Below are 25,529 nucleotides of genomic sequence, written 5' to 3'. Positions count from 1 at the left end.
TGTTTTTTTACAAAGAGAACACAGAACAGGGTTTCAGGGAAACAATAATGGACAGAGACGTGAACCCCTAGGAAGAAATCAGTGTGCTTTCTGTAGGGAAGAGGGACATTGGAAGTACAGTTGTCCCAGGTTACAGGGAAGCGGCAGACGCAATAATTATAGAAGGCAGGATAGAAGACAGAGAACCCCAAGACATGATGATTCACGTAGGGGTTACAGGAGGGAATATAGAAGGAGCACACAGAACCAGGAACCAAGGAGAGAGGAAAGAAGACAAATGTTAGCACAGAGTGGAGGCTCAGATGATGACAGGGAATACAGACAGAGAAGGAATCGAGAGCCCAGTACAGAGGACAGGAGACAAATGACAGCACAGGGTAGAGCCTCAGGTGAAGATAGGAGGGAATACAGACAGAGTAGAAGGAATCTAGAGTCGAGTGCAGAGGAAAGGAGACAAATGATAGTTCATGGAGAAAGTTCAGATGCAGAATAGGGGTGCCCGGGGGCTCCACTAGATCTAGAGAAGCCCCAGGAGGAACTGACCCAGAGATGAAGTCCCATTGGTCTTGTGAACCCATTGAGGACTTGAGATATTTGTTTAAGAAACAGATAAAAAACTTGAATGTTACTGACTTCTTTTCCAGTTATTGTTGCAGGATACCCAAGGACTCATTTTTTTTTCCTGAAGAAACCCTGAGAAAACTAACATGCTCTAACTAATCTTCTTCCTTCCAAAGTTTAGGAGACGTGAAATAGCATCTAGGATCATGCATATGCTGCCACTATTTTTTTTACACAGAAAGGTTTTCAATCTTGATTTTGATTTTGTTATTTTTTTAACTTTCTGCTTTTTTTTTTTTACCTTTGAGATTTTTTTCTCTGCTTTCTTTTTGTTACTTTGGCCAATGAGTGAAACTGCAGTTGCATGAGATATCCCACGCGTGATAAATGGTAACTAATGAGCTCTTTGTGTCTATATGTTGTATGTCTGTATGTCCTTTCCTTGTGTCCTTGTCTTGACCTCAAGTGATTGACTAATTGGTATACATGGTGCCCATAGACGTTGAAAAAAAAAAAAAAAAAGAGAGTCTCCAGTTATGAGAAAAAAACTAAAGGTTATGGTTTGATTGTCAACATTGTGCTACTGAACTAAGCCGGTGCCTTCATAGAGATTGAACATTGTTGTTTCTGTTATTTTTCTGATATTTATGGCAAAGCTTCCCAGAAATCTAAATTCAAGTACAAATTTGGTAGCCTGTCATTTGGCTGATGCAAGGAAATTTTGTGGAACCTCAGTAGAGCTCCTGAGACACTCCACAAAGTTTCTCCCTTTCCTCCTGGGAAAGGCATTAGATGAATTTTTTTTCTATTTGGATTTTACCTAATGAAGTAAAACTGGAAGGGAAGCATTGTCACTTGGGAAAATGGTAAAACTTTGGTATGTACAAAATGTTAACAGCAGTATCTGGTATGTATGTAAATTGTCAATGGTGATTGTCACCTTGTAATATTATATAATTCAATTGTTTCACATCTACAGAAATTGTTTCTGAAAATATAGGGAGAAAAGGTCTCAACAGATTCCTATTGATGGAACTGTTGAGAGTAAAACTTTTCTACTAAGGACTGAATAGACTTGGACATACGACTCATATTTACTAAGTTTTCCTTGACATAATAATACTGATGATTTTTTTTGCATTTTGCTCTAAATCCACAAAGTTTTCTTGTTTTGGTGACCAGGATCTGCAGCAAGGTTGTAATTTTTTTTTCCAACAAAGCTAACTTGTATTTGCATTTTCTCTCCCCTTGATACCAACACAGCATAAAAATAGTGGTAGTAATCTTTTACTACTTATCTCAGAGTCTGTTTTTGTATAACTTCCATAGGGATTTTGTTTAAACTGAAAAAAATTGGACATAAGTTTCATTGTGTGGCTTTGTGTGGAGTTCTTCCAGAAAGTTGAAACAGAGCTGAACCAAGAAGAGGAGAACCTGTTTGCCTTGTTTGTAGGGTTCCAGAGACCTCCAAAGAAGGTGAGGAAGCTTGCCTCCATTGGCAGGACTGGACAACCCGGCCAACGAAAATGCCCTGGTACCCTCGAGAAGAGGAAAGCTCAGGTGGAGTCTGATGAGACTAACTTTGTACCTGAAGCCTACATCGACCGGATGCCAATGGTTCGCTCTGATCCTATATGGAGTATTTCAACAAAGCCAGCTAAAATTGCTGCTTAGTTATTCTGCCCTGTGATTTTATGCAAAAATAGGCAAAATGGTTTAAAAGTAGACTTAATTGCAAACTTTTGCTATGCTGTTAAAGTTTGGGATCAAGGTTGAGAGAATTCATTTTTGCATAAGTTGAACCATTTTACCATTTTTTTTCCTGTGATCTTGACATATCTGCTGTCTTGTTCTGGCTAATGCCTCCAGATGTTTTCTTTCGGCTGGGACTGATGAACTGTTTTTCCAGGAATGGAGGACTTTTGCTTTCCACAATGGACAATACCTGGAGGGATTCGTTTTCTTTCAGACTGGAACCCTGGAAAACTTTCATCTGAGACTGTATCCCAGCATCCATATGTTTGATCTTCATCACCATGGAAATGGTGGCAAAAAGTGAAAGGGGAGAATTGTTAGGGGGAAGTGATGTCCTGAGTTAATCCCATGCAGGCTTTGTGGACTCCACCCCCACTCCAGACTAAAACCATCAGGACATTGGGGAAGACAAATCCCATCACCACCAAGGGGAGGGTGGCTGGGACCTGAGGGTGGAGTTGGGCAGCCAGGTTGGATATAAAAAACCAAACACGTGGGCCTAGGGCTCTCTCTGGCTCGCGATCGCTCGCCTCCCGGCTTCACCGCTCCTGGCTGGCGGCCAGCTCTCAGAGCGCCATTTTGGGGTTCCAGATCGGCGGATCGGGTAGGACTCATTTAAAACTTTGTCTCCCGCTTTTCTCCCAGAGCTGTATATTTCCTCATTTCCCCTTCCCTTGTAAATAAACCTTTTATTAACCTTTCACGTGTGCCTGCAGTAGAGCATTGATAAGTCCTTTTAAGCGCGCGGGTGAGGACCCACAGTCAGGCACCCCGTTTTGTATCGGGGTTGCTCTACAACAAAAGGAAGGGTTATTTGTACATGAAAGGAAGAACCAAATTTTGTGGAAGTCTTTTTGAGCATTTCATCATACACTCTTTCTTCCATGTCTAGCCCTTTGCACTCCGAACCATTCTGGACATTGGCTACCAATGTCCCCTGAGAGGGGACAGCGGAGTGCAAAGGGCTAGACAATCTCATCATGATGGTAATTTCAATGAATACTCAACCTATAGCTCAAGACCTCTAATTTTTCTGTCCTCTGAGCTCTGGCCTTACATATCCAATTGGCTGTTTGATAATTTGTGTTGAACACTTCAAAGGCACCTCAAACTCTACTTGATCAAAACTCATAATCTCCTTCTCTCCTATACCTGACTCTTGAGTTCCTTATTTTCTATGGTACAAGGCAGAACTTAGGGATTCATTGTTCCACACTCCCTATATCCAACTAAGCAACAAGTCCTGCCCACTTTACTACCTAAACAGCTTTCCAGTATGTCCATTTATGTTATTTCCAGCCCTACCCTGTTCACGTTTCCACTATTTCTCACTTCCCTAACTAGGCTATTCTCTGCATTATAGCCATGTTGATTTTTTAAAAATGCTAATCTTCACCCCTGGTTTAAACACCTTCAATGGCTACTCATTGTTTTTAGCATAAAGACAAAAAAACTCTACTGTGACCCATGTCACTTCTGTGGCCCGTCTACCCACCAGCTTCTATTTGTCATATTCTCACCTGCCCAAGGCCTTTGCACATGCTTTTATGTTAACCTGGTAAGCCCTTCTGTTCTTTCGGAGCATATCACTAGCAATCCTTTCCTTAGGGGAGCCTTTGCTGAGTCCAGAAGTAAGGCAAATCCCCTTCACAGGCTTTCAGGGCCACATACTTCTTTGTAGTATTTTCAGAGGTGTAATTTTACATTTGTTTTAGGATAATTATGTGCTTAATGTTTTTCTTCCTGTCAATGCTGAGTGCTCCTTAAAGCTTCTCTGTTCATATTGTCTCCCCAGTTGTCTAGTAGGTGCTGCCACATGGTAGGTGTTTTGAATGAATGGCTAAGAAGAAATAAATGCATGCATGCATGAATGATTAGATCTGGGGTTAGAAGTAGGACAGGAACTAATAAAGAAAAAAATAATATGGAATGATTTTGGAAAAGTTTCTGATTAGAAGGGCCACAGACATGAGAACAGAAAAGATGGAATTTCTCTTCTCTTTTCTTCTTCTGTTTCTTCCTCTACTTCCCCGCCACCCTTACTATCCAAACCCCAAATAGGAGAAACTGGCCACTTAGATTGGTGGCCACCCTTCTACTCCCAGGTCCATATCCTGTGCCTCCACCTTTATAGTTACCATTCTCCTGTGACTCTAGGGCCCTAAATAGGCTAGAACATGTGTATAATTTGGGGAATGTTTATATTTCCTAGTGTTCCAGTCTCTCTTTTCTTTTTCCTTTCCTTTCCTTACTCTTTCCACTGAACTCCAAGATTTCAGTTGCAGCGATAGTACTTTTTCTTATTCCATGTATTTCTTTTAATTTTTAAAAATATATTTCTCGGGCTTCCCTGGTGGTGCAGGCGGTTAAGCGTTGCACTGTGAAGCTGTCCGGAGCCTCTGCAGTGCCAGTTCCATCCCGGCCAGCCAGCGAGAATCCCACATGGCAAAGCAGACCTCTCCTGTTTCACCCGCTGCTCCCCTCAGCAGTGTATTTCGTCTGTCTGTTCTGTTCCTGGCTCTGGCCCTGGTGAATTCTCTCACTCTCCCGCGCTTCTGACTGTACCCAGTGCTTGTATAAATAAATTTTAAAAAAATCTATAACAGTTAAAAAAAAAAATATATATATATATATATTTCTCTAAGGCCTCACTGGTGGCACAAGGGGTTAAGACGCAACCTATGGAGCTATCCACAGCCACTGCAGCACAAGTTTGATCCCCGGCCAGGAAGCTACCCACATGGCACAGCAGACCTCTCCTGTCTCACCCACTGCTCCCCTCAGCAGTGTATTTCAATCTGCCTGTTCTGTTCCCCACTCTGTCTCTGGTGAATCCTCTTACCCCCTCCACCTCTGACCTGTACCCTTGTATGCATAAATAAATAAATCTTTAAATATATGTATATATATTTCTCACTGCTCACCAGTATCTTGATGGGAATATTCAAAATTATGTAATCATCCTAAGGTACCATTTTTTTTTCATTTTTTTAAATGTCATGCACTTTTTCTAAGTGTATTTGAGGAACTTACAGATGCCCATATAAAAGCAGTTGCTCTACGTGATAAAGGCCTTGGGTAATTATAGTGGTTTTGTTAGGATTCTCTAATGATGTCCACTTCTTTTTCCCCATGGCACAAAGCTGTCTGTTGCTGAAGACTCTTAGGATGCATGTCAATGACCTTATGTATGGCAAGTTGAGCTTTCTTGTGGAAAAGGCTTTGATGGCAGCAGCTTTTGAGTAACTTCAATCAATGAACATAAAGAATGGAAAAATTAAAGCCAAAAATAGAGATGCTAACCCCAGGAATACATGCAGAGAAACAAGTTAATATTCTAATGTTAGACCTCAACATGTCCTTTGACTAAGCCTTCAGATAGTGATTTGAAATGAACCACAAAAGCACACTTCAAACTCCAGGCAAGGCTATATTGAGACTCCCAAGAAGCTGTGTTTAGAAGTTTTTTAATTGCTGTGTTCTATTGTTAGCAGTAAAAGAATTTGAGGTTTCATTTTCATTCCCTGATTTCTTCTCTCTCTGGGAGGGAAAAAACAAATTTTCACATAGCCCACCCTCTGGAATTTGTTGAATGGTTTGCATTCTATCCCCAAGTAGTTTAATTTTTTTAAAATTGTTCCTCTATTCATTATTTCTGTAAACATGTAGTAGGTGTTTGTTGTGTGTCAGACACTGGGCTAAGCTCTGTGCAATGCTGAAATCAACAAAAATTCTTTGCTCTGAAAGGTTTTCAGACTAATAGGGGATATGGTGATATATGATTACAAATTGTATTAACCAAGTTTTCTTTCCAACCATTTATTCTTTTTTTTTTTAAAGATTTATTTACTCTTATACAAGAATTTGGGTACAGGCCTGAGATGCGGGGGGGGGGTGAGAGGATTCACCAGAGACAGAGCAAGGAACAGAACAGGCAGACGGACAGACCAAAGTACCCTGTTGAGGGGAGCAGCGGGTGAGACAGGAGAGGTATGCCCCATCATGTGGGCTTCTCCCTGGCTGGCTGGAAATCGAATTCGTGCTGCAGTGGCGGCAGATTGCTTCATAGGTTGTGTCTTAACCCCTGCGCCATGAGGGAGGCCAACCAACCATTTACTCTTTTTTTTTTTTTTAAGATTTATTTAATTTATTTATTCAAGCACTGGGTACAGTCAGAAGTGCAGGAGGGTGAGAGAATTCACCAGAGCCAGAGCGGGGAGCAGAGCAGGCAGAAGGACCGAAGTACACTCCTGAGGGGAGCAGCGGGCGGCAGGAGAGGTCCGCGCGCCATGTGGGACCCTCCCCTCCTCCAGTGGCCGGGGAGCAGCCGGGGATCGAACTGGCGCTGCAGAGGCCGCGGGCAGCCCCGCAACCCAGCGCTCAACTGCTGTGTCACCGGGGAGGCCCCCAACCGTTTACTCTTTATAAATCATTTTTTTAAAAAAAATCAAAGCAGGGCCTCCCCGGTGGCGCAGCGGTTGAGCGCTGGGTTGCGAAGCTGCCCGCGGCCTCTGCAGCGCCGGTTCGATCCCCGGCTGCTCCCCGGCCACCGGAGGAGGGTCCCACATGGCGCGCAGACCTCTCCTGCCGCCCACTGCTCCCCTCAGCACTGTACTTCGGTCCTTCTGCCTGCTCTGCTCCCCGCTCTGGCTCTGGTGAATTCTCTCACCCTCCCGTGCTTCGGACTGTACCCACCGCTTGTATAAAAAAAAAAAAAAAAAAAAGTCACGTAAATATTTAAAAAAAAAAAAAGAAAGAAAAAAAAATCAAAGCAATCCAGTCAATATAGTTAAAAAATGAAATAAGACCATAGATCTTATTAGAAAATTTAAAGAGTACCTTAAGACTTATGACAAAACCACTTACAACTTCTTCAGCTATTTCTATGCACACTTAACCTTCATAATGCGAAATAACAACTACTGTGTATTGGTTGTTTAATCTTAAATATTGATCTATTGAATTTCTACAACAGAAGATGATTTAATTCTTTTTTTTTAACTTTTTTTTAATAGAGGCATGTTTTCTTTCTTTCTTTATTTGTTTGTTTTTGTTTTTTATACATGCACTGGGTACAGTCAGAAGCGCGGGAGGGTGAGAGAATTCACCAGAGCCAGAGCGGGGAGCAGAACAGGCAGAAGGACCGAAGTACACTGCTGAGGGGAGCAGCGGGCGGCAGGAGAGGTCTGCGCGCCATGCGGGACCCTCCTCCGGTGGCTGGGAAGCAGCCGGGGATCGAACTGGCGCCACAGAGGGTGCGGGCAGCTTCGCAACCCAGCGCTCAACCGCTGCGCCACCGGGGAGGCCCTAGAAGATGATTTAATTCTAATTACTACACTCAACCCCTACACCACTTCCTTTCCCTAATCTCATCAACAGCATTATATTAAAATTGTCACTCAGGTTAATATTTATGACTATGTTTTTAAGCTTAACTATTGTTCATAAACCACACAATGCATATGATTGCTTCTTATTTTTACTACAGTTAAAAGTTGTTTGATTATTAATTTGCTTAGATTGCTATGTATTGCTTAGATCATCAATTCAATTGCAATCTGGACTAGTGGATTTTGTATATGACTTTCCTTCACCTTCATTCTGGGAATTTCCTTAGACTTTTTCCTATTTCCTAGTTTCTGGTTCTTCCCTGCCCTGATTTTTCTCTCCTGTTTAGGTGGACGTATTTTCCAAGAGTGGCCTGAGAAAGGGCATATGGGATATCAAATTTTTTGAGAGCTTGTATTTTAAAAAAACATCTTATATCTTTAAAATGATTGAAAAAATAACTGAATGTATAATTCTAGATTGAGACTATTTTACCTAAAAAAAAAAAAAAAAGGAAGTATTCCTGGAAATAACCCAAATGCCCAAAAATAGATGACTGGATCAAGATGTGGTGTATATACACAATGGAATATTATTCAGCAATCAAAAAGATAAACTCATTCCATTCGCAGCAACGTGGATGGAGTTAGAAAGGAAATATGCTCAGTAAAATAAGCCAGAAGGAAAAAGAAAAATATCGGATGGTTTCACTTATAACAGGAATATAGGGGAACCAAATAAGACATCAGTGCAAAAAATTAATAACGGGGCCTCCCCTGGTGGCGCAGCGGTTGAGCGCTGGGCTGCGAAGCTGCCTGCAGCCTCTGCAGCGCTCGTTCACGCCGGGAGAGGGTCCCACATGGCGCACAGACCTCTCCTGCCGCGCCCGCTGCTCCCCTCAGCAGTGTACTTCGGTCCTTCTGCCTGTTCTGCTCCCCACTCTGGCTCTGGTGAATTCTCTCACCCTCCCGCACTTCTGACTGTTCCAGTGCTTGTATAAATAAATAAATAAATCTTAAAAAAAAAAAAAAGAAAAAAGAAATGTACGTTCCTTAAAAAAAAAATTAATAACAGTACAAAGCAAAAACAGACAATTATAAACCAGAGACATACTGCAGGGAAGGAGAAGGAAGAGGGGTGAGAGAAAGGGAGGGAGGGAGGAGCACAGGGGACTGTGGTGATGGTGCATGGGTGCCTTGGGGAAGGAAATTGTATGGGGACTTAACCTGAGGGGGTGGGGGGGAAACAAATATTGTTTAAAAATAAAAAAAAAATTAAAAAAAAAGAAAAAGTTTCTTATACAAAAAAAAGAAGATATTATTTAATGTCTTCTAGATTGAAAAAGCCAGATAACTCTGATTCCAGTTTACTTCCTGATTCTTTGCATCTTAATCCTTTTTTTCTGTATACAGGTCTTTAGGGTATGAGCTTTACTTCTGGGTCAGATTTATCTACTGTGCTGATGTTTGAGAGACAATTTTTTTCTGAAAGCTCAAGTCTTTTTCAATGAAAATTTTTCTAATATTATTTTAAAATTAACTTTATTGATTATGATTTACACACAACACTATGCAGCTACTTAAAATGACCACACTATATCCATGCCATAATCAAGACACAGAATATTTACATCATTCCAAAAGATCCACTCATGACCTTTTCTAGTCAGCCTCTTTCCATTACCATCAGGCAACCATTGTTCTGCTGTTACTGTGTAATTAATTTTTACTCTTCAAGAGTTTCATATAAATGGAGTCATATGTACTTTTTTTTTGTATGACTTAACCCATTCAGTATAAAATTTTTAATTTGCTCATATTGTTGCATGATCAGTAGTTCAATTTTTGTTTACTCTTGAGTGATATTTCATTGATGGAACACAATTTGTTTATCTATTCTCCTTTAAAGTTAGTAGAAAGATTTTACACAGGAATTTGTGTGAACATGTTTTCATTTCACTTGAGTAAATATTCAGAGTGGGACATACAGTAAGCGTATATTCAATTTTATAGGAAATTATAAATTTTTACAAAGAGATTCCGGGGCTCCCTGCGGCTGAGTTTAGCTCCCTTCGTGTTATCAACACTGAGTTCCATCCCCAGCCAGGTAGTTAACCCACAGATGGCGCAGTGACACTGCCTGTTCTGCTCCCCACCTTGTCTCTGATGAATCCTCTCACCCCCTGCACCTCTTGCCTACACCCCGATTCTATGCAAAAATAAATTAAAATTTTTTTAAAGATTTATTTATTTATTTATACAAGCACTGGGTATAGTCAGAAGCACAGGAGGGTGAGAGAATTCACCAGAGCCAGAGCGGGGAACAGAACAGGCAGAGTGATGAAATACACTGCTGAGGGGAGCAGCGGGCGCGGCAGGAGAGGTCTGCCGTGCCATGTGGGACCCACGCTGGCAGCCAGGGATCAAACCGGCACTGCAGAGCCTGCGGGCAGCTCGCAGACCAGCGCTCAACCGCTGCGCCACCAGGGGAGGCCCAAAATAAATTAAATTTTTAAAAATTGTATTAAAAAAACGAAAGGGTTGTACCATTTTACATTTTTCTCAGCAATGAATGAGAGTTCCATCATCATCAAAAATTGGTATTGTCAATCTCTATAATTTAACCATTTGTTGTGTGTAGGTATCACATTTTGGTTCTGACTTTCATTTCATTGAAGAATAATGATACTGAGCATCTTTTCTCATGTTTATTGGTCACTCACATGTGTTCTTTTGTAAAGTTTCTGTTGAAATCTTTAACCCATTTCTTAATATGTTGCTTGTGTTTTTACTATAAAGGTATAAGAGTTCTTTATATTTTCTGGAGAAAAATTGCCTGTCAGATACATGTACAACTAATATTTTATCTCAACCTATAGTTTACCATTTCCTTAAAGATGTCTTTCATAGAGCAAAAGTTTTAAATTTTTATGAAGCCCAGCTGAAATGTTTTTGGGTGATGATTTTTATATTCTTTTAAAGAACACTTTGTCTAATATATTTTTCTAATAAATTTTATATTTGTCTAATTTTATATTTTAGCAGTTAAATTTAGTTATGATCCATTTTGAGAAAATTTTGTGTATGGCATGAAGGGTAAACGCTCACTTTTTCTATTTGGATAGCCAGTTGTTTCACCAGCATTTGTTGAGGACAGTATATCCTTCTCTCATTGAATTACCTTGGAATCTCTAAAAAAATTTTTTTGAACATATCTTTGGATTTACTTATAAATTCTCTAATCTGTTTCCTTATCTCTATAACCATCTTATGCCCATACCAAATTGTCTTCATTATTGTAATGACAAAATCATGACATCAGTTAGGTTATGTTCTCCAGGATTGTTCTTTTTACCAGTATTGTTTGGGTATTCTGGGCCTTTTTATCATACAAATTTTAGAATTTATCGATTTCTAAAAAATTCAGCTGGGATTTTGATTGGGGATTGTATTAAAATGAAAAGACTTATTTGGAATGAAGTATAACCTTAAGAGTATGGTTTTCAATAAAAAATGATATCTCTCCCCATTTATTTAGGTCCTCTTTAATTTCTCCAACAGTGTTCTGTAGCTTTTATTGTATACCTCTTGAATTGACCCCTAAATATTTCATGTTTCTAGCTATGAATTATAAATGTGCTTTTAAAAATTATTTTCCAGTTGTTCATTGCTAATATGTGAGAATTTTACATACATATAGATCTTATATCCCATGGCATTGATTAAATCTACTCTATAAATTCTAATAACTTTTTATAGATTTTTCTTTTTTACTTTATTTAAAAAATATAAATGTAATGAAGTACCGTTATTTTACATCCTTGTTAATTTTTTTCACAACATAGGATTTCTTCTCTCAGGTGTGGGCACCACAGTTCTCCTACCACCAAAGCACCCATAGTCCTCCGCCATTGTCCATTGTACTCTCCCCACCACTTCTCATCTCTTTCCTGCTCCTCCCTTCTCCCTCTCCCCTCTTGGATGCCTCAGATCTATGGTCAGTTTTCAAGAGTTGGTTTTAAACATGTTTATCTTTGTCTGACCCTTTGTTTGGTTTCTCATTATTCCACATATAAGTGACACCATGTGGTATTTATTTTCCCTTTCTGGCTTATTTTGCTTAGTATAATCCCTTCCAGCTTGATCCATGTTGTTGCAGTTGGCAATGAGTTTATATTTTTTGAGTAGTATTCCCTTGTGTATACATATTGTATCTTCTTGATCCCCTCATCTGTTCTGGGGCATTTAGATTGTTTCCATAGACTTATACTATAAATTTCCATAGATTATAAGTATCCACACCTGTAATCTGCTGATAAAAAGTTTTACTCTTTCCTTTCAAAACTCAATGTTTCACTTTCTTGCTAATTACATTGGCTAAAACTTTATTATAAAGTTTAATAAATGTGGTAGAATAAACATACTTGCTCTAGTTTTAATTTTAGGGAAAAAGCATTCAGTCTTTCATCATTAAGTATGATTATCTATAGGTTTTACATGATGTCAATTATCAAGTTAAGTTTCCTACTATTTAGAGCTTGCTGAGCATTTTTTAAAATAAAGAATGAATTTTTTATAAAGCATTTTGTACATCCATTGAGATGATCATATTTCTCATTGATTTTGTTTGGTAAGTTATATTGTTAATGTCAAACTAATCTTGCATTCCTGAAATAAATCTCACTTCGTAATGAATTATCTTTTTATATATTGCTGGATTTTATTTGTTAATATTTTGGAAGAAAATTGTGGTTCTATGTTTATGAAAGATATTGTTTTTATTTCTTTAGTTCAATGTAGTTTTCTTATAATTTTGTTGGGGACAGGGTAATGCTAGCCTGAGAACATGAGTTGGAAAATATTCCCTGGTTATCTATTTTCTGCAAGTTTTTGTAGGATTGGTATAGTTTCTAAAGTGTGTGAATCATCTGGGCTTGGAGTTTTCACTGTACAAAGAATTTTATTTAAAATATGATTTATTTAATGGATATGGAACTATTTAGATTTTTTATTTCTTCCAAAGTCAGTTTTGATAAGTCTTATCTTTCAAGGAATTCATGTTACATCTAAACTGTCAACTTTATCACAAAATTCTACATAACATAACATTACTGTCTTTTTAGTTGTAGTGACTTTTTTTTCATTCCTAATACTGTTAATTTGTGCCTTCTCTGTTTTCTTGTTCAGTCAACCTAGAATTTATTAATTTCATTTGTATTTTCAAAGAATCAACTTTTTTCATTGATTTTTCATTAGTGGTTTTATCTATAATGCATTAATTTCTGTTGTTATCTTTATTATTTCCTCCTTTCCACTTATTTGGAATTGAATTTGCATATATTTTTTCTTGTTTTTTGAGGCAGAGGCTTAGATCACATTTTTTCATTTCTAATATAAACATCTTTTCTAATATAAACATTCTTTGTTTCTTTTTCTCTCTCTCTCTTTTTAAATTTTAGGGGTTGTTTTCAGATGTGCAGTGATCCTGAGCTACCTGTTTATTTGGGAAAGTGAATGAGAACTCTTTGTGTAAGGGCTAGCCTTTTAGACTCTTTGGTCTTACTGTAGAACATTTGGACAGACAGCTAGCATTTTCTCTGTGGAACCCTTAATGTCAGAATTACAAGATGTTTTCTCATGGACTGGTCAGTTTCCTTAGAGAGGAATCCCCCAAACTCTTGCCCAAGGTTTTTAAGATATGCAAGGATTTAGAGAGTAAACCCTAGTTTCCGTGCATGAAAGGGGCAAGTATAGGCCCTCTAACAATTTACCAAGTATGATGTGACGGGAAATCAGAACCTGCTAAGAAGTTTCCAATCTTATTATTCCCCAGTAGACATGAAAATAAAGGTAGATTTTTATACCACACAAACCACCACTCCTATACGTAGCATTCCTCCTTTTCCTTTAACTTTCTTACAGAATTATAAATCCCTACTTGGAATGTTCGCAGTATTTCAGAGATGAGGGTGTTGTGGCAAGCTATTATTTCTACTACTAACATTACTATAATTTATGAGAATTTCAGGGTATAATATAATATATATGCTCTCTCACAAAACATTGTTCCATAAACATAGATTCTCACCCTAGACATAAGCTTTTTAAGTTTTTCATATTTCAATATTTCATCACTATTTTTCCCTTTATTGCTATTCCTACTACTATTTACTAGGGTTTACTTCATCCCAGGCACTGTGCTAAGAACTCTCCATGTATAATTTTGTATAATTCCACCAACTCTCTGCTGTAGGAGGTCTTTTGACATCCTTTTGATGAACTTGGATTCTAAGATCCAGAGAAGACATGCCCAAGTTGTAACTTGGCTGCTAAGAGGTACAGCAAGACTCCAACCCAGGTGAGCTCCTTTGTAGAGCTTAAACTCTACATTATTTTGTGTCCTCCTCCTTTGGATTATGGTAATTTAGGTAATTTTCCCTGTTTTAATTGTTGAACTCCAAGTTCAATCACGATCTTCCTTTTGTTCCCTTTAAGAGAATGTCTGTTAATCATTTAATTTAATACATGTGTTAAACACCAACTGGGTGAGAAGTACTTTGTAAGGAAATGGAGACGCAAAAATTTGTTTCTATTACAGTCTATAAGACATTTGAGATAGCTGATAAAATACATAAAATGATAAAGGGATAAAAAGAAATCTCAGTGGCCTCACTGGTGGTGCAAGGGGTTAAGTCACAGCACTATGAAGCTGTCTGCAGCCACTGCAGCACAAGTTCGATCCCTGGCCAGGGAGGTGACCCACATGGCGCAGCAGACCTCTCCTGTCTTGCCCGCTGTCTGTTCTGTTCCCCACTCTGTCTCTGGTGAATCCTCTCAGCCTGCTCCCCCCATGCCTCTGGCCTGCACCCCAGCTCTAGTATGCATAAATAAATAAATCTTAAAAAAAAAATAAATCTCAAAGACCATGAAGCTTCCCTCAATATAGCTATTTAGAAGAATTGCAGTTGAGGGTCATGCCTCCAATTATCTTTGTCTACCTGGTCTATTCCATAGGACATAGGGAATGCTCCTTTCCATTACAGACTTCCATTGAGAACTCTGCCCTCATTCTGAGTCCTGGATTCAAGTCTTCCTGTTACATAACCATCATGGCCAGCATCTCCTAAAGACTTTTAAAATATGGAAATATTTTACATATATTGTCTCCTTTGTTCCCTATAAGCCTGATTGGTAGCGGTATATAGCTAGTACAAATTGGAATAAATTAAAGATCTAGGTGCTTCCCTAACTAGGAGCAGCCAGGAGAGAGTTCAGGGAGTCAGTTACTAGAAACTCAATTATTGGGAGACCAGTGTTTAGGGGCAAGAGATCTAGTCTCTAGAGGGAAACAGAGAGAAATATTTGATGGCAATACAATACAGAAAGGAAAATGCATGTACTTCCTTAGATAAACTTTTTCTGTTGGTGAGGAATGGGGGCATTGGAATGTGGAAGAGATAACTAAGTCTGAGGTCAGAATTATACAAATAAATATATTAAGAAGCAAAGATTTGTAAGTTAATTTTAAAACAAATTCAAAAGTTTTTGAAGTGAAATATTTTATAACTAATTAAATACGTGATTTAATCACACTTTCATGAAAATACCTTTAAATTAATTTTTCTTTCCGTTACCTTGACATGCTGAAGTTGGTTGTCAACTGCTGTGAGCTGATTAAGATTCTCCAGTGTTTCTAAGTCTCTTATGTCATCAATATTATTATTGCTGATATTCAATATAGAGAGGGATTTCTGTAAGAAAAATAACTAAATTAGCATTATTAATCTATTTAATAATATCAATAGGAAGCAAATCTTTTTTTTTAAGATTTTATTTATTTATTTATACAAGCACTGGGTACAGTCAGAAGTGCGGGAAGGTGAGAGAATGCACCAGAGCCAGAATGGGGAGCAGAGCAGGCAGACTGACGAAGTACACTGCTGAGGGGAGCAGCAGGTGCAGCAGGAGAGGTCTGCGCGCCACGTGGGACCATCACCGGTGGCCAGGGATCGAACCAGAGCTGCGGAGGTTGCGGGCAGCTTTGCAGCCCAGTGCTCAACTGCTGCACCACCGGGGAGGCCCGGAAGCAAATCTTAATTCATGAAAAATTTAAGATGTATGAGTTCAGGCTGCTTTGATTTTTAGGCAAAAAAATAAAAAACCTATGGAGGTCTTATTTCTATATCTTATTTTTCAGAAGAAATGTTTAGAACTATAGTAATTGGGATACAACTTTCTATTTCTGTCTATAGTTCTTTCCTAAGTTCCACTTTCTTCTTCCAAGATATTAGAGAAATTTATAGAAAAAAGAATAAAGAAGTCAAGAAAGAAGATGCTCCAACAAATGATAACACAATGTAGGGAAAAAAGCTTATTTCAGCTTTAGCCAATTTTCATTTTTTGTTACTATCACTAATATTTGTATACTTAGGTTAAAATAAGTAGTTTTTGTCTTTATTTTTCTAAATAGGAAACATGACCAAGAATGAGAGGATATCTATATAGCTTTCCTTTGACAGTTCATATGTTCAGAAACCACTTAAAATAATAATTAGATAATTAAGAAGAAATTTTCCATCAGCTGTTAAAGATGATATAAACATACAATAGAGTAACACTAAATCCAAGCTCTCTTAAAATCTGAGACCCAGGAATCTCTACCATGATGGAATTTATTCACCAAGGTTTCCACACATAGCCAAGCAATAAAGTATTTCCTGAGACTTTTAAAGATTTGAAATGCAGAAATATATTTCATTGCTTGAATCTATGCAAAAAGTAAGCCAGCAAAAATGTTTTTGGTTGCATTTTATAATAACATTAGACCCATCCTCATGATGCGGTCAGTCTACTTAGATCAACTGAGGTTGAACTGAGATGCAGTTGATTCTTTGAGGGAGCATAGAAAAGCTAGGATAAAAATCAGATTACTTCTTTCCAATTTAAAGTCTATCCCTCAGTTGTATATTTAGTTCAAAAACCCATTGAGCTCTGTTTCTGAGTCAATAAAATAAAAACAAGGAAATGTATAAATCCAACAATGTCTCATTTATGTCCTTTGCACAAGATTTGAAGTAGCATATCAACAAATCCCATTTTGTGGATTAGCAAAAGCTTCTGTAGTGCTCTCTGGCACCTGAATTCATTGAGAAACTTTTATGTGAAGTGTTTGTCAGCTGGTGCATCAAATGTGGTGCTCCCAGAGATACCGCTTCTGATGAAGCCAAGCCATATAATAATGCAACCTACAATAAAATCAGAATCGAGCAAGAACGTGACTTATTGTAATGATTCTCTATGTTTAAAGTTTGCCAAATAATTGTGCACTCCTTTTCCCACAGGCTTTTCCATAAATTTTAAATTTTGAATCATAATAATCACCAAGGTCCAAATTATTAGTGAATTAACATCCGTATTGGTGCTTCATACTTTACATAACCTTTTCACATCTTTCTTGTGACCCTTCCAGTTACCCTAGAGACTGGCATTATTATCCGCACTTTACAGCTGCTGAGTTTTTGAGAAATTATATGGGAAACAAGAGTTTTGGTTTCAAACTCTCAAGTGGCCATAAAAACCTACAGAGCACATACATTTTCCATATATACGTTTACTATGTTCCTGTTCCATTATAACTGTTAATCATTATAGTCTTTATCAGAATACTCAAATATGGCCTTACTGCCAGAGAATGAAGAGTTCTTGGATCAAACAGAAGCTTTTCTCCAAGGGGAAGCCTCTGACTCTCAACATGAAGCTCTCTTAGTTTTTCTAATCCTTCTAAACCTTCTATGACAGCAATGTAATTTCCTCCCAGATACCTGCAAAATGTAAAACACAATTTTAAGTAGTCTGAGAATGTTATGGTCTATAAACATGATAAAAATATAACAACAAATTCATTGAACTGTGTGAAAATTATCCAAGCAGAATATTTAATCAATGAAAGGTTATATATGATTTTTATATTTAATTTACTCTAAAAATTAAGTTTTTACATTTTGTTTAAAAGAGAGAATCAGGGCGTCCCCTGGTGGCACAGGCGGTTGAACGCAGCGCTGTGAAGCTGTCCGCAGCCTCTGCAGCGCTGGTTGGATGGCCAGCGAGAATCCCGCGTGGCCTGGCAGACCTCTCCTGTCTCGCCCACTGCTCCCCTCAGCAGTGTATTTTGGTTAGTCTGCCTGTTTTGTTCCCCGCTCTGTCTCTGGTGAATCCTCTCACCCTCCCACGCATCTGGCCTGTACCCCGTTCTTGTATGCATGAATAAATAAATCTTTAAAAAATAATAATAAAATAAAAGAGAGAATCAGCGTAATCCTTATTAAACTATTTGCCAGTGCTTGTCATATGTTAGGGTACAGAAGAATCACCTGGGCTGTAGGTCTAAGAATAAAGATTTTTGGACCAAGCTCCCAGAGCTTCTGCTCTATCTAGGCTGGAACCCAGCAATCTGCACTTTTAAAAGCACTCTCTCTCCTACCCCATTATATATCCTAATTTGGGGGCTGTTGACCCACTTTTTGAGAAGCCTGATTATTCTTCTAGTCTGAGGAAATTGGGTCCAGTCTTCATTATCTAATGAAAATCATGGTAGGCAGTAAATACCATTTACAATTCATCTACATCAACATTTTCTATGACCCAACCCTTTTGAGATGTGTGATTTGGGAAAGCATAGACTCATTAGGGTCCAATGGAAACTTTTTGCCAGTTGTGCCTACCATTAATACCCAAGGATGTTTTACATATTCCTATAGTCAACCCAGCCTCCTGCAAAAGAAAAGTATTATCAGGCTCAGTAGGGCACAAATTTTGTCAAGCATTAAATGTAAGACAATTTATTTTGTGCTTAAAATATTAAAAGAGAATAAAAATTGGGGACTTTCATAAAACTGCAGATTACAGAAATGCCTGCTTGCAAAAAATATTACTATAATAATGACAATTACATTACTTTAAAAAATTAAAAAACGCCTCCCTGGTGGGGCAGGCGGTTGAGCGCCGTACTGTGAAGCTGTCTGCAGCCTCTGCCAACAGCGGTTCGATCCCGGCTGGCCAGCGAGAATCCCACATGGCGAGGTAGACCTCTCCTGTCTTGCCCGCTGCTCCCCTCAGCTATGTATTTCGTCAGTCTGCCTGTTCTGTTCCCTGCTCTGTGGTGAATCATCTCACACTCCCATGCATCTGGTCTGTACCCTGGTTCTTATAAAAATAAATAAATCTTTTAAAAAATAAAATTAAATTTAAAAAAACTTACAATTTTTCCAGTTTCTTTAATGATCTGAGGTTCTCTATACACGAAATACAATTGTTTTGTAAGTATAGGTGAGTCAGATTTGAGGCATAGTTCAAGTTAGTGATTTCACTAATGTGGTTATCATACAAATATAAAACACTAAGATTTTTGCAAAGAGAGATGTCTTCCTAAAAGGAAAACAAAGACAGGTTATACTTAATTTCACCCGAAAACTTAGAAGTTTCTTTTTATTTCTTTTGCTTAAATATTCTGCACATTTTCTCAAGGTTAATAGGAGATAACAATATTTCTGCTTTAAGCTCAAAATTATCTAGGCTTTAATATTCTATAGCTATATCAGAACTGTATTTGGTAAGAAAGATTTTCCCAGTGTAAGCAATTTTCCTAGGAAGCAATTGGGCTCTTCTGGAAGTTGAAGTGTTTAACAAATTATTGCTACAACATTATAAATTAAGTCTTAATGTTTCTCTAGGATTGGAAGTAAACTGTTGTGGTTTATAATTCTGAAAATTGGAAGTCATCTAGATACTCAAAAATAGAAACTATGAAAATGCTATTGAAGGGGAATACTGTATAAATCATTAAGTATTCTTTAGCAATATTTTACATGTCATAATAAATAAAAAACTATATATTCAGTATGACGCACTATTGTAAAATTATATGAATACATGTGTGGAAAAAAGACTGGAGAGACACCACCTAAATGTTAACATTCGTTTTCTCTGCACGGTAGGACTAAAGTCAATTTCTTTCCTTTTATACAATTACATTTAAGATAAGAAAATAATTAAAGGTATTTTTTAAAAGGCTGTCATTTTTTGTGTGGTAGTAGCCTAGAGGAAGTAGGAAAGAAGTGAAGTTTTGCTCAAAAATATCTCAGATTTCATTAAGCTGTTTTAAAAATACATCATCTTGGGAAATTTAACTTCACACATTATTTTTATCTCATTGTGAATTACTTTAACCATTTTGCTCTCCTCCTAACAAAGGTCATCTATATTGAAGGGACACATAAGGGAGGGAAAAAAAAGTTGAATGGAAACTATGTTTCTTATGGGGAACTTTAAAGTCAGCAAAAGATCTATTTAGGCCTGTTGTACTGGTTTACTGTTGTCAACAGTAAAATGATGAAGACTATATAGATGGGAGAAATTTTCTCAGAATCATAACCTACAAGAGCACAAGGATGCTTCTGTGCTCCCTGGTGAGAAGCATCACTAGGAATCTAGGAAGGGATATGGAATGGGAGCTGGGTAATGCCTGGAATGGCTAGGGGGACAATTATCTTAATGACAATTTTGTCTGGGGCTTTGGTGTTTGTGTTTTTCATTCAGTAAATATTTGTTAAATACTTAATATGAGTCCAACACTATATGGATGGGGGATTTAGAGTAATATGAATAAAATTTACATGATCCTTGTGCTCTTACAGGTTATATTTTTGAAAAATTTCTCTCATGTATAGCCGTTAGCATTTTATTATAGTCAGCGGATACCAATACAAAGGGCTTAAATGGGTCTTTTGCTGTCTTTAAAGTTCCTCAAATTAAATGCAAGAATTAACTTAGTACAGAAGAAACAGAGTTTCTGAGTATATCTAAGTTAACATAATCTTATTGATATAGCTGACAGGTTAACATACATTTATGTTACCAGTTAAATTAACTGCAAAAAAGATTTTACACTTAAAGTTTCAAAATATGGTACTCATTAATGCTTAATATTTTGATATGTTAAAAATTCATATTCTAAGGTTCTGATATTATACAAAAGTAATTATCTTTGAAATTATTTTCCACCATATACTTTAAAATTTTGTTTGCTATATGTAGAATATTCTAGAAGAACATATATTTTAACACATATAGCAATCACAATGGTATATTTTATAGACTTAATTTTAATAAGTTTAATATAAAGCAGGAAATTAAAATGAAGACAAATGAAGCTGAATAACCAAAGTTTAGTTAATAAGTATAATCAAAACATAGAGAATAAGAAAATATTCCCTTATAACAATTTCTAAACTTTAAATTGTTAACTACATAAAAATAGGAAATAATTTCAGAGTTCTTACAATTGCATCTATATTTTTGTTCGAAAAGTTTATGTGAGTTATTTTCTTCAGGTATTGTGAAATGGTTTCTTCTTTTCGTAGTTTTAGAATGCTGTTTTTGGCAATTAGGGGCAAGGTCAGTCGAACCATGATTTCTCTTTCAATCAAAATCTCAGCAATAGCTGTGTTCTGATACCATGTCAAGAGACTTAAGTATTGTTTTATGCCCAACTTTCTAAAAAAGAAAAAAAGAGGAATATTATGTACATAGCAATTTAGGAACAATTATTTTAACTTATGCTTTAATTTTCTTATACAATCCTACTTGATAAGCCTAGTTCATAGGCAATTTTAAGGCAGTTAGGTACTTTCTAATTTTAGACTTAATTATATTTTTAAAAAGATTTAAAACAACAAAAATAATTAAACACACAAATGCTCATTTACTTCTACTTTAAAATATTTTCCTCTGCTTGGTGTTGAATTATTATCATGGGAATCTTTCACTTTTTTCCTCTTTGAGCTGAAAAGGACATTAAGGAATAGCTATAGAGTTCACACATGAAGAAATTAAAGCCCAAAGATTTGTCTCAAACTACTCAATGACTGTCAATTAGAATGAGACAAGTTTTCTGTCTCCTTTTTCCATAGTACCCAGGATGATCATGTTTAATAACCCCCACATCAGAACAACACAAAGTGTGAAAACCTTGAGTGTATGTAGAGGACAGTGGTGCAAAACACTTGAAATTTTATGTTACTACAACTGTAGTCCACAAAGAGGTAGCATAAATTGTGTTTCTCAATCCTGACTGTCTAGGTTCAATTTTGGCTCCATTGCTCATTGTTAGGTAATCTTGGGCACATCACCTCAGTTTCTTATAAAATTAGATTAATAATGGTAACTATGTCCAAGGGCTATTGTGAGGATTTCATCAGATAATCATGCATGATGTATTCATAGTGCCTAGTACATAGATCAATAAATATTTGCTATCATTATTCTACTATTTAGTTCTCAGATAAGGGGAACATTGTTTAATTTACTGTTTCAACTGGAATATATTAGGCATTGTTAAATAAGGGAGAACATGCTGTTAATAAATTATTGCTTTCTGGAAAATATCATTTGTGGTCCATAAGTTTGAGGAAAAATTGAATTCAATAGGAGATGAATTAAACTGTGTCCTGTAACATTGGGATATAATTAATTACCCAGGCTATATTGTATAAAATACCCACAAATTCAAAATTATTTGAAGGTATACAATATGTCCTTATACTCTTCTGAATGCAAAATGTAATCTACCGAATAAAATTATTAAATCTTCATTGATTTTTTAAATTCACACAAATTTTTACTTTCATAACAAAAAAATTAAGATTGTTTACAGATGAAATTTCAAATGATGAATAATATTCTCAACAAAGTCTCTAAGTAAAAATAACTTTTTAAAAAATATTTTATTTTATATAATTCTTACATCATTTTTCATTTTTGCACAATGTATGCATTTACATTTTGGTTATATTCCCCATACAATTGCACCCCCCCCTTATTTTGACCTTCATCCTTCCTCTCCACATCACCCCAACCCCCCATAGTGTGTCTCTGGTTTATAGTTGCTTGTTGATTTTGATTTTTTAAGTGAAAATAACTGTAAGGGCCTCCCTGGTGGCACAAGGGGTTAAGCACCGCACTACAAAAGCAATCTGCAGCCTCTGCAGCACAAGTTTGATCCCCAGCTGGCTAGGGAGCAACCCCCATGGCAAGGCAGAGCTCTCCTGTCTCGCCGGCTGCTGCTCCTTTCTGCAGTGTATTTCAGTGAGTCTGCCTGTTCTGTTCCCCACTCTGTCTCTGGTGAATCCTCTCACCCCCCGCATCTCTGGCCTGTACCCCAGCTCTTGTATGCATAAATAAATAAATCTTTAAAAAAAAAGTTAACACTACATCCATGGACTCACACATCAGGTTAAAATTGAAAACATTAAAAATACATTTGGAACCCCTTTCTACTTTTCTCCCTCTCCATTCTTTTCAGGGTTTATCTTCATTTAGACATCCCTGTTCATTTCTGTAGTTTTACTACAGATATATGTAGTATTTGTTTTTATATTTTTGCATGTCTCAATTAGTACCCCTTAGTGATCTCTCTCCACCTTGGTTATTCATGGTTCTGAACACTTTTTTATTTTCCAATTTTTTTATTGTGGTAAAATATAAAATTCACCATCTTAACTGTTCTTAAGTGTACAGTTCAGTGGTATTAAATACATAGATAATATGTGGAATGTTTCCATTTATCTATGTTTTCTGTAATTTCAGCATGTTTTGTAATTTTCATTGTACAAGTCTTTCACCTTGGTTAATTCCTAAGTATTCTATTATTTTTGCTGTTAATATAAGTGGAATTATTTCTGTAATCTCCAAAGGTTGTATAGAAATACAACTGATTTTTGTATAATGACTTTGTATTCTGCTACTATGCTGAATTCATTTATTCTAGCAGATTTGTGTGCAGATTCATTTATTCTAGCAGATTGTGTGTGCATGCAATCTTCAGATTTTCTCCATATAAAATTTTATCACCTGTAAATACATAATTTTTTTTCCACCCAAATTTTTTTTTGTTTTTTCCCCCAAGATTTAAAAAAAAAATATTTATTTATGCATACAAGAGCTGGGGTGCAGGCCAGAGGCATAGGGATTCACCAGAGACAGAGTGGGGAACAGAACAGGCAGAGTGACTGAAATACATTGCTGAGGGGAGCAGCGGGTGAGTCAGGAGAGGTCTGCTTTGCCATGTGGGTAGCTCCCTGGCCGGGGATCGAACTCATGTTGCGGTGGCTGCGGACAGCCTCATAGTTGCTTCTTAACCCCTTGAGCCACCAAGGCCCTCCACTCCAATTTGAATGCCTGTCATTTCGTTTTCTTGCCTAATGGCTCTAGCTAGAACTTCCAGTATTTTGTTAAAGAGAAGTGTTTAAAGAGGCACCTTTGCATTATTCCTGATCTTCTTCAAGTAGTGTCTCTGCTCCCTTTTTTTCCCTTTCTCTCCCTTCTCCTTTTGGGACTTGTACAATATGTTTGTTAATCTGTTGGATGCTGAATGTCCCTTAGGCTTCATTCACCTTCCATTAATCTTTTTTCTTTCTGTTCCAAGCCAATACTTTTCACTGTTTTATCTTCAAGTTCACTTATTCATTCTTCTGATGTTAAAATCTTTGAAACCGCCTGGTGAATTATTCATTTCAATTATTGTATTTTGCACCGGAATTTGTTTTTAGGATTGTATCACTTTATTATTCATACATTGTTTACTGAATTATCCCCACATCTTCCTTCAGTTCTTTGAGCATATTTAAGACAGTTTTTTCAAAGTCTTTGTGTAGTCTATCTGCCATCAGTTTGTTTTTTTTTCCCCCCCAGGAACAGTTTCTGTTTTTTCTTTCCTTTGATTGGGTCATACTTTCTTATTACTTTGTATTCCTTGAATTTTTTGTTGTTGTTGAACATTGGATGTTTGAACCTAATAATGTGGTAATTCTGACAATTAGATTCTAACTTTGCTCTGAGATCAGAAGCAGCCATCTTGGTCAGAGGAGAAATTATTAATAATTGGTAAATAGGGTGCTTTTTCCTACCATTATACAAGGTGCTCTAGAACCACCTGCATGGTTTTCTGCCATGAGGTTGGGGGTGAAGGGTGGGTAGTTCCTATAGCGGTAAGAGTTGAATCAAAATTTACTGTCCAAGCCTTCTATTGGGTGTTGTAAGCCTTTAATACACTCCATTGTTCCATAATTGTCACATCGGACAGACTCTGCCCATGCAGTTGTCGTGGTGGAAAGAAGATGCTTCGTACTCTGTCATCTTCCCACAATCTTTTCTTCCTTAACTTTCATGTACATTGTAAAGTGAACTTTTGTTTCATGAAAAATCCTGTCAAAATTTTGTTAAGATTGCACTGAATTTATAAACAATGTGAGACTCATTAACATCTCTCTAATATTCATCATTATGGTATATTTTTTCATCATTATGGTATATTTCTCTGTTTCAGGAATGCTTCTTCAGTGACTTTCAATCTCTCCATAATTTTCTTCTAATTAAGGCCATACATAAAATTTTTTAGTCATTAGTAGAAATCATGAATTTTTGATGATATGGCAAGTGGCATTCTTTTAAGAATTACATTGTCCATTTGTAACTAGTGCATACAAATATAATATTTAAAAAATTTTTGAAACAATGATTTCTTTGGTTCATATTTAAACATTTTATGGAAATGTTAAACATCTTATTTACACTGGTAGCTGTGATGAAATGCACATCTTAAAGAGGTTATATACACTAGGGTTTCTTATATTTGAGGCAGGAGACTGTTGTATAGGTGGTCATGCAGGGGAAACGCTGTACTAGGAAATAGCTAATGCCCTGTGGGAGTAATTTTGGCCAATATGGAACAGGAGCCATGAATGATTTATTCTCCCTTCTGTTCCCATGAACTTTTAGGACAGACAGTCATTTCAATGATCCCTCTGAAAACATGTTTAGTATTCTTGATTA

General features: G+C 37.0%; 1 protein-coding gene across 1 annotated transcript in view; it reads right to left on the bottom strand.

Annotated features, from left to right (window-relative positions):
* PPP1R42 (protein phosphatase 1 regulatory subunit 42) overlaps nucleotides 1–21,109 on the bottom strand; it is a gene marked incomplete at its 5' end in the record, with an annotated part of 42,644 nt that extends 21,535 nt beyond the window's left edge. Inside the window, 4 exon segments of the mRNA XM_084229800.1 lie at nucleotides 15,278–15,394; nucleotides 17,326–17,464; nucleotides 18,901–19,067; nucleotides 20,981–21,109. Of these exon segments, the coding sequence (XP_084085926.1) occupies nucleotides 15,278–15,394; nucleotides 17,326–17,464; nucleotides 18,901–19,067; nucleotides 20,981–21,109 (552 nt within the window).
* Nucleotides 21,110–25,529: the final 4,420 nt, after the last annotated feature.

The sequence above is a fragment of the Talpa europaea genome, assembly GCF_964194135.1.
Source record: "Talpa europaea genome assembly, chromosome: 3".
Lineage (NCBI taxonomy): Eukaryota > Metazoa > Chordata > Mammalia > Eulipotyphla > Talpidae > Talpa > Talpa europaea.
The sequence above is the reverse complement of the archived record's forward strand: the minus strand, read 5'-3'. Positions and strand labels throughout refer to the sequence as shown.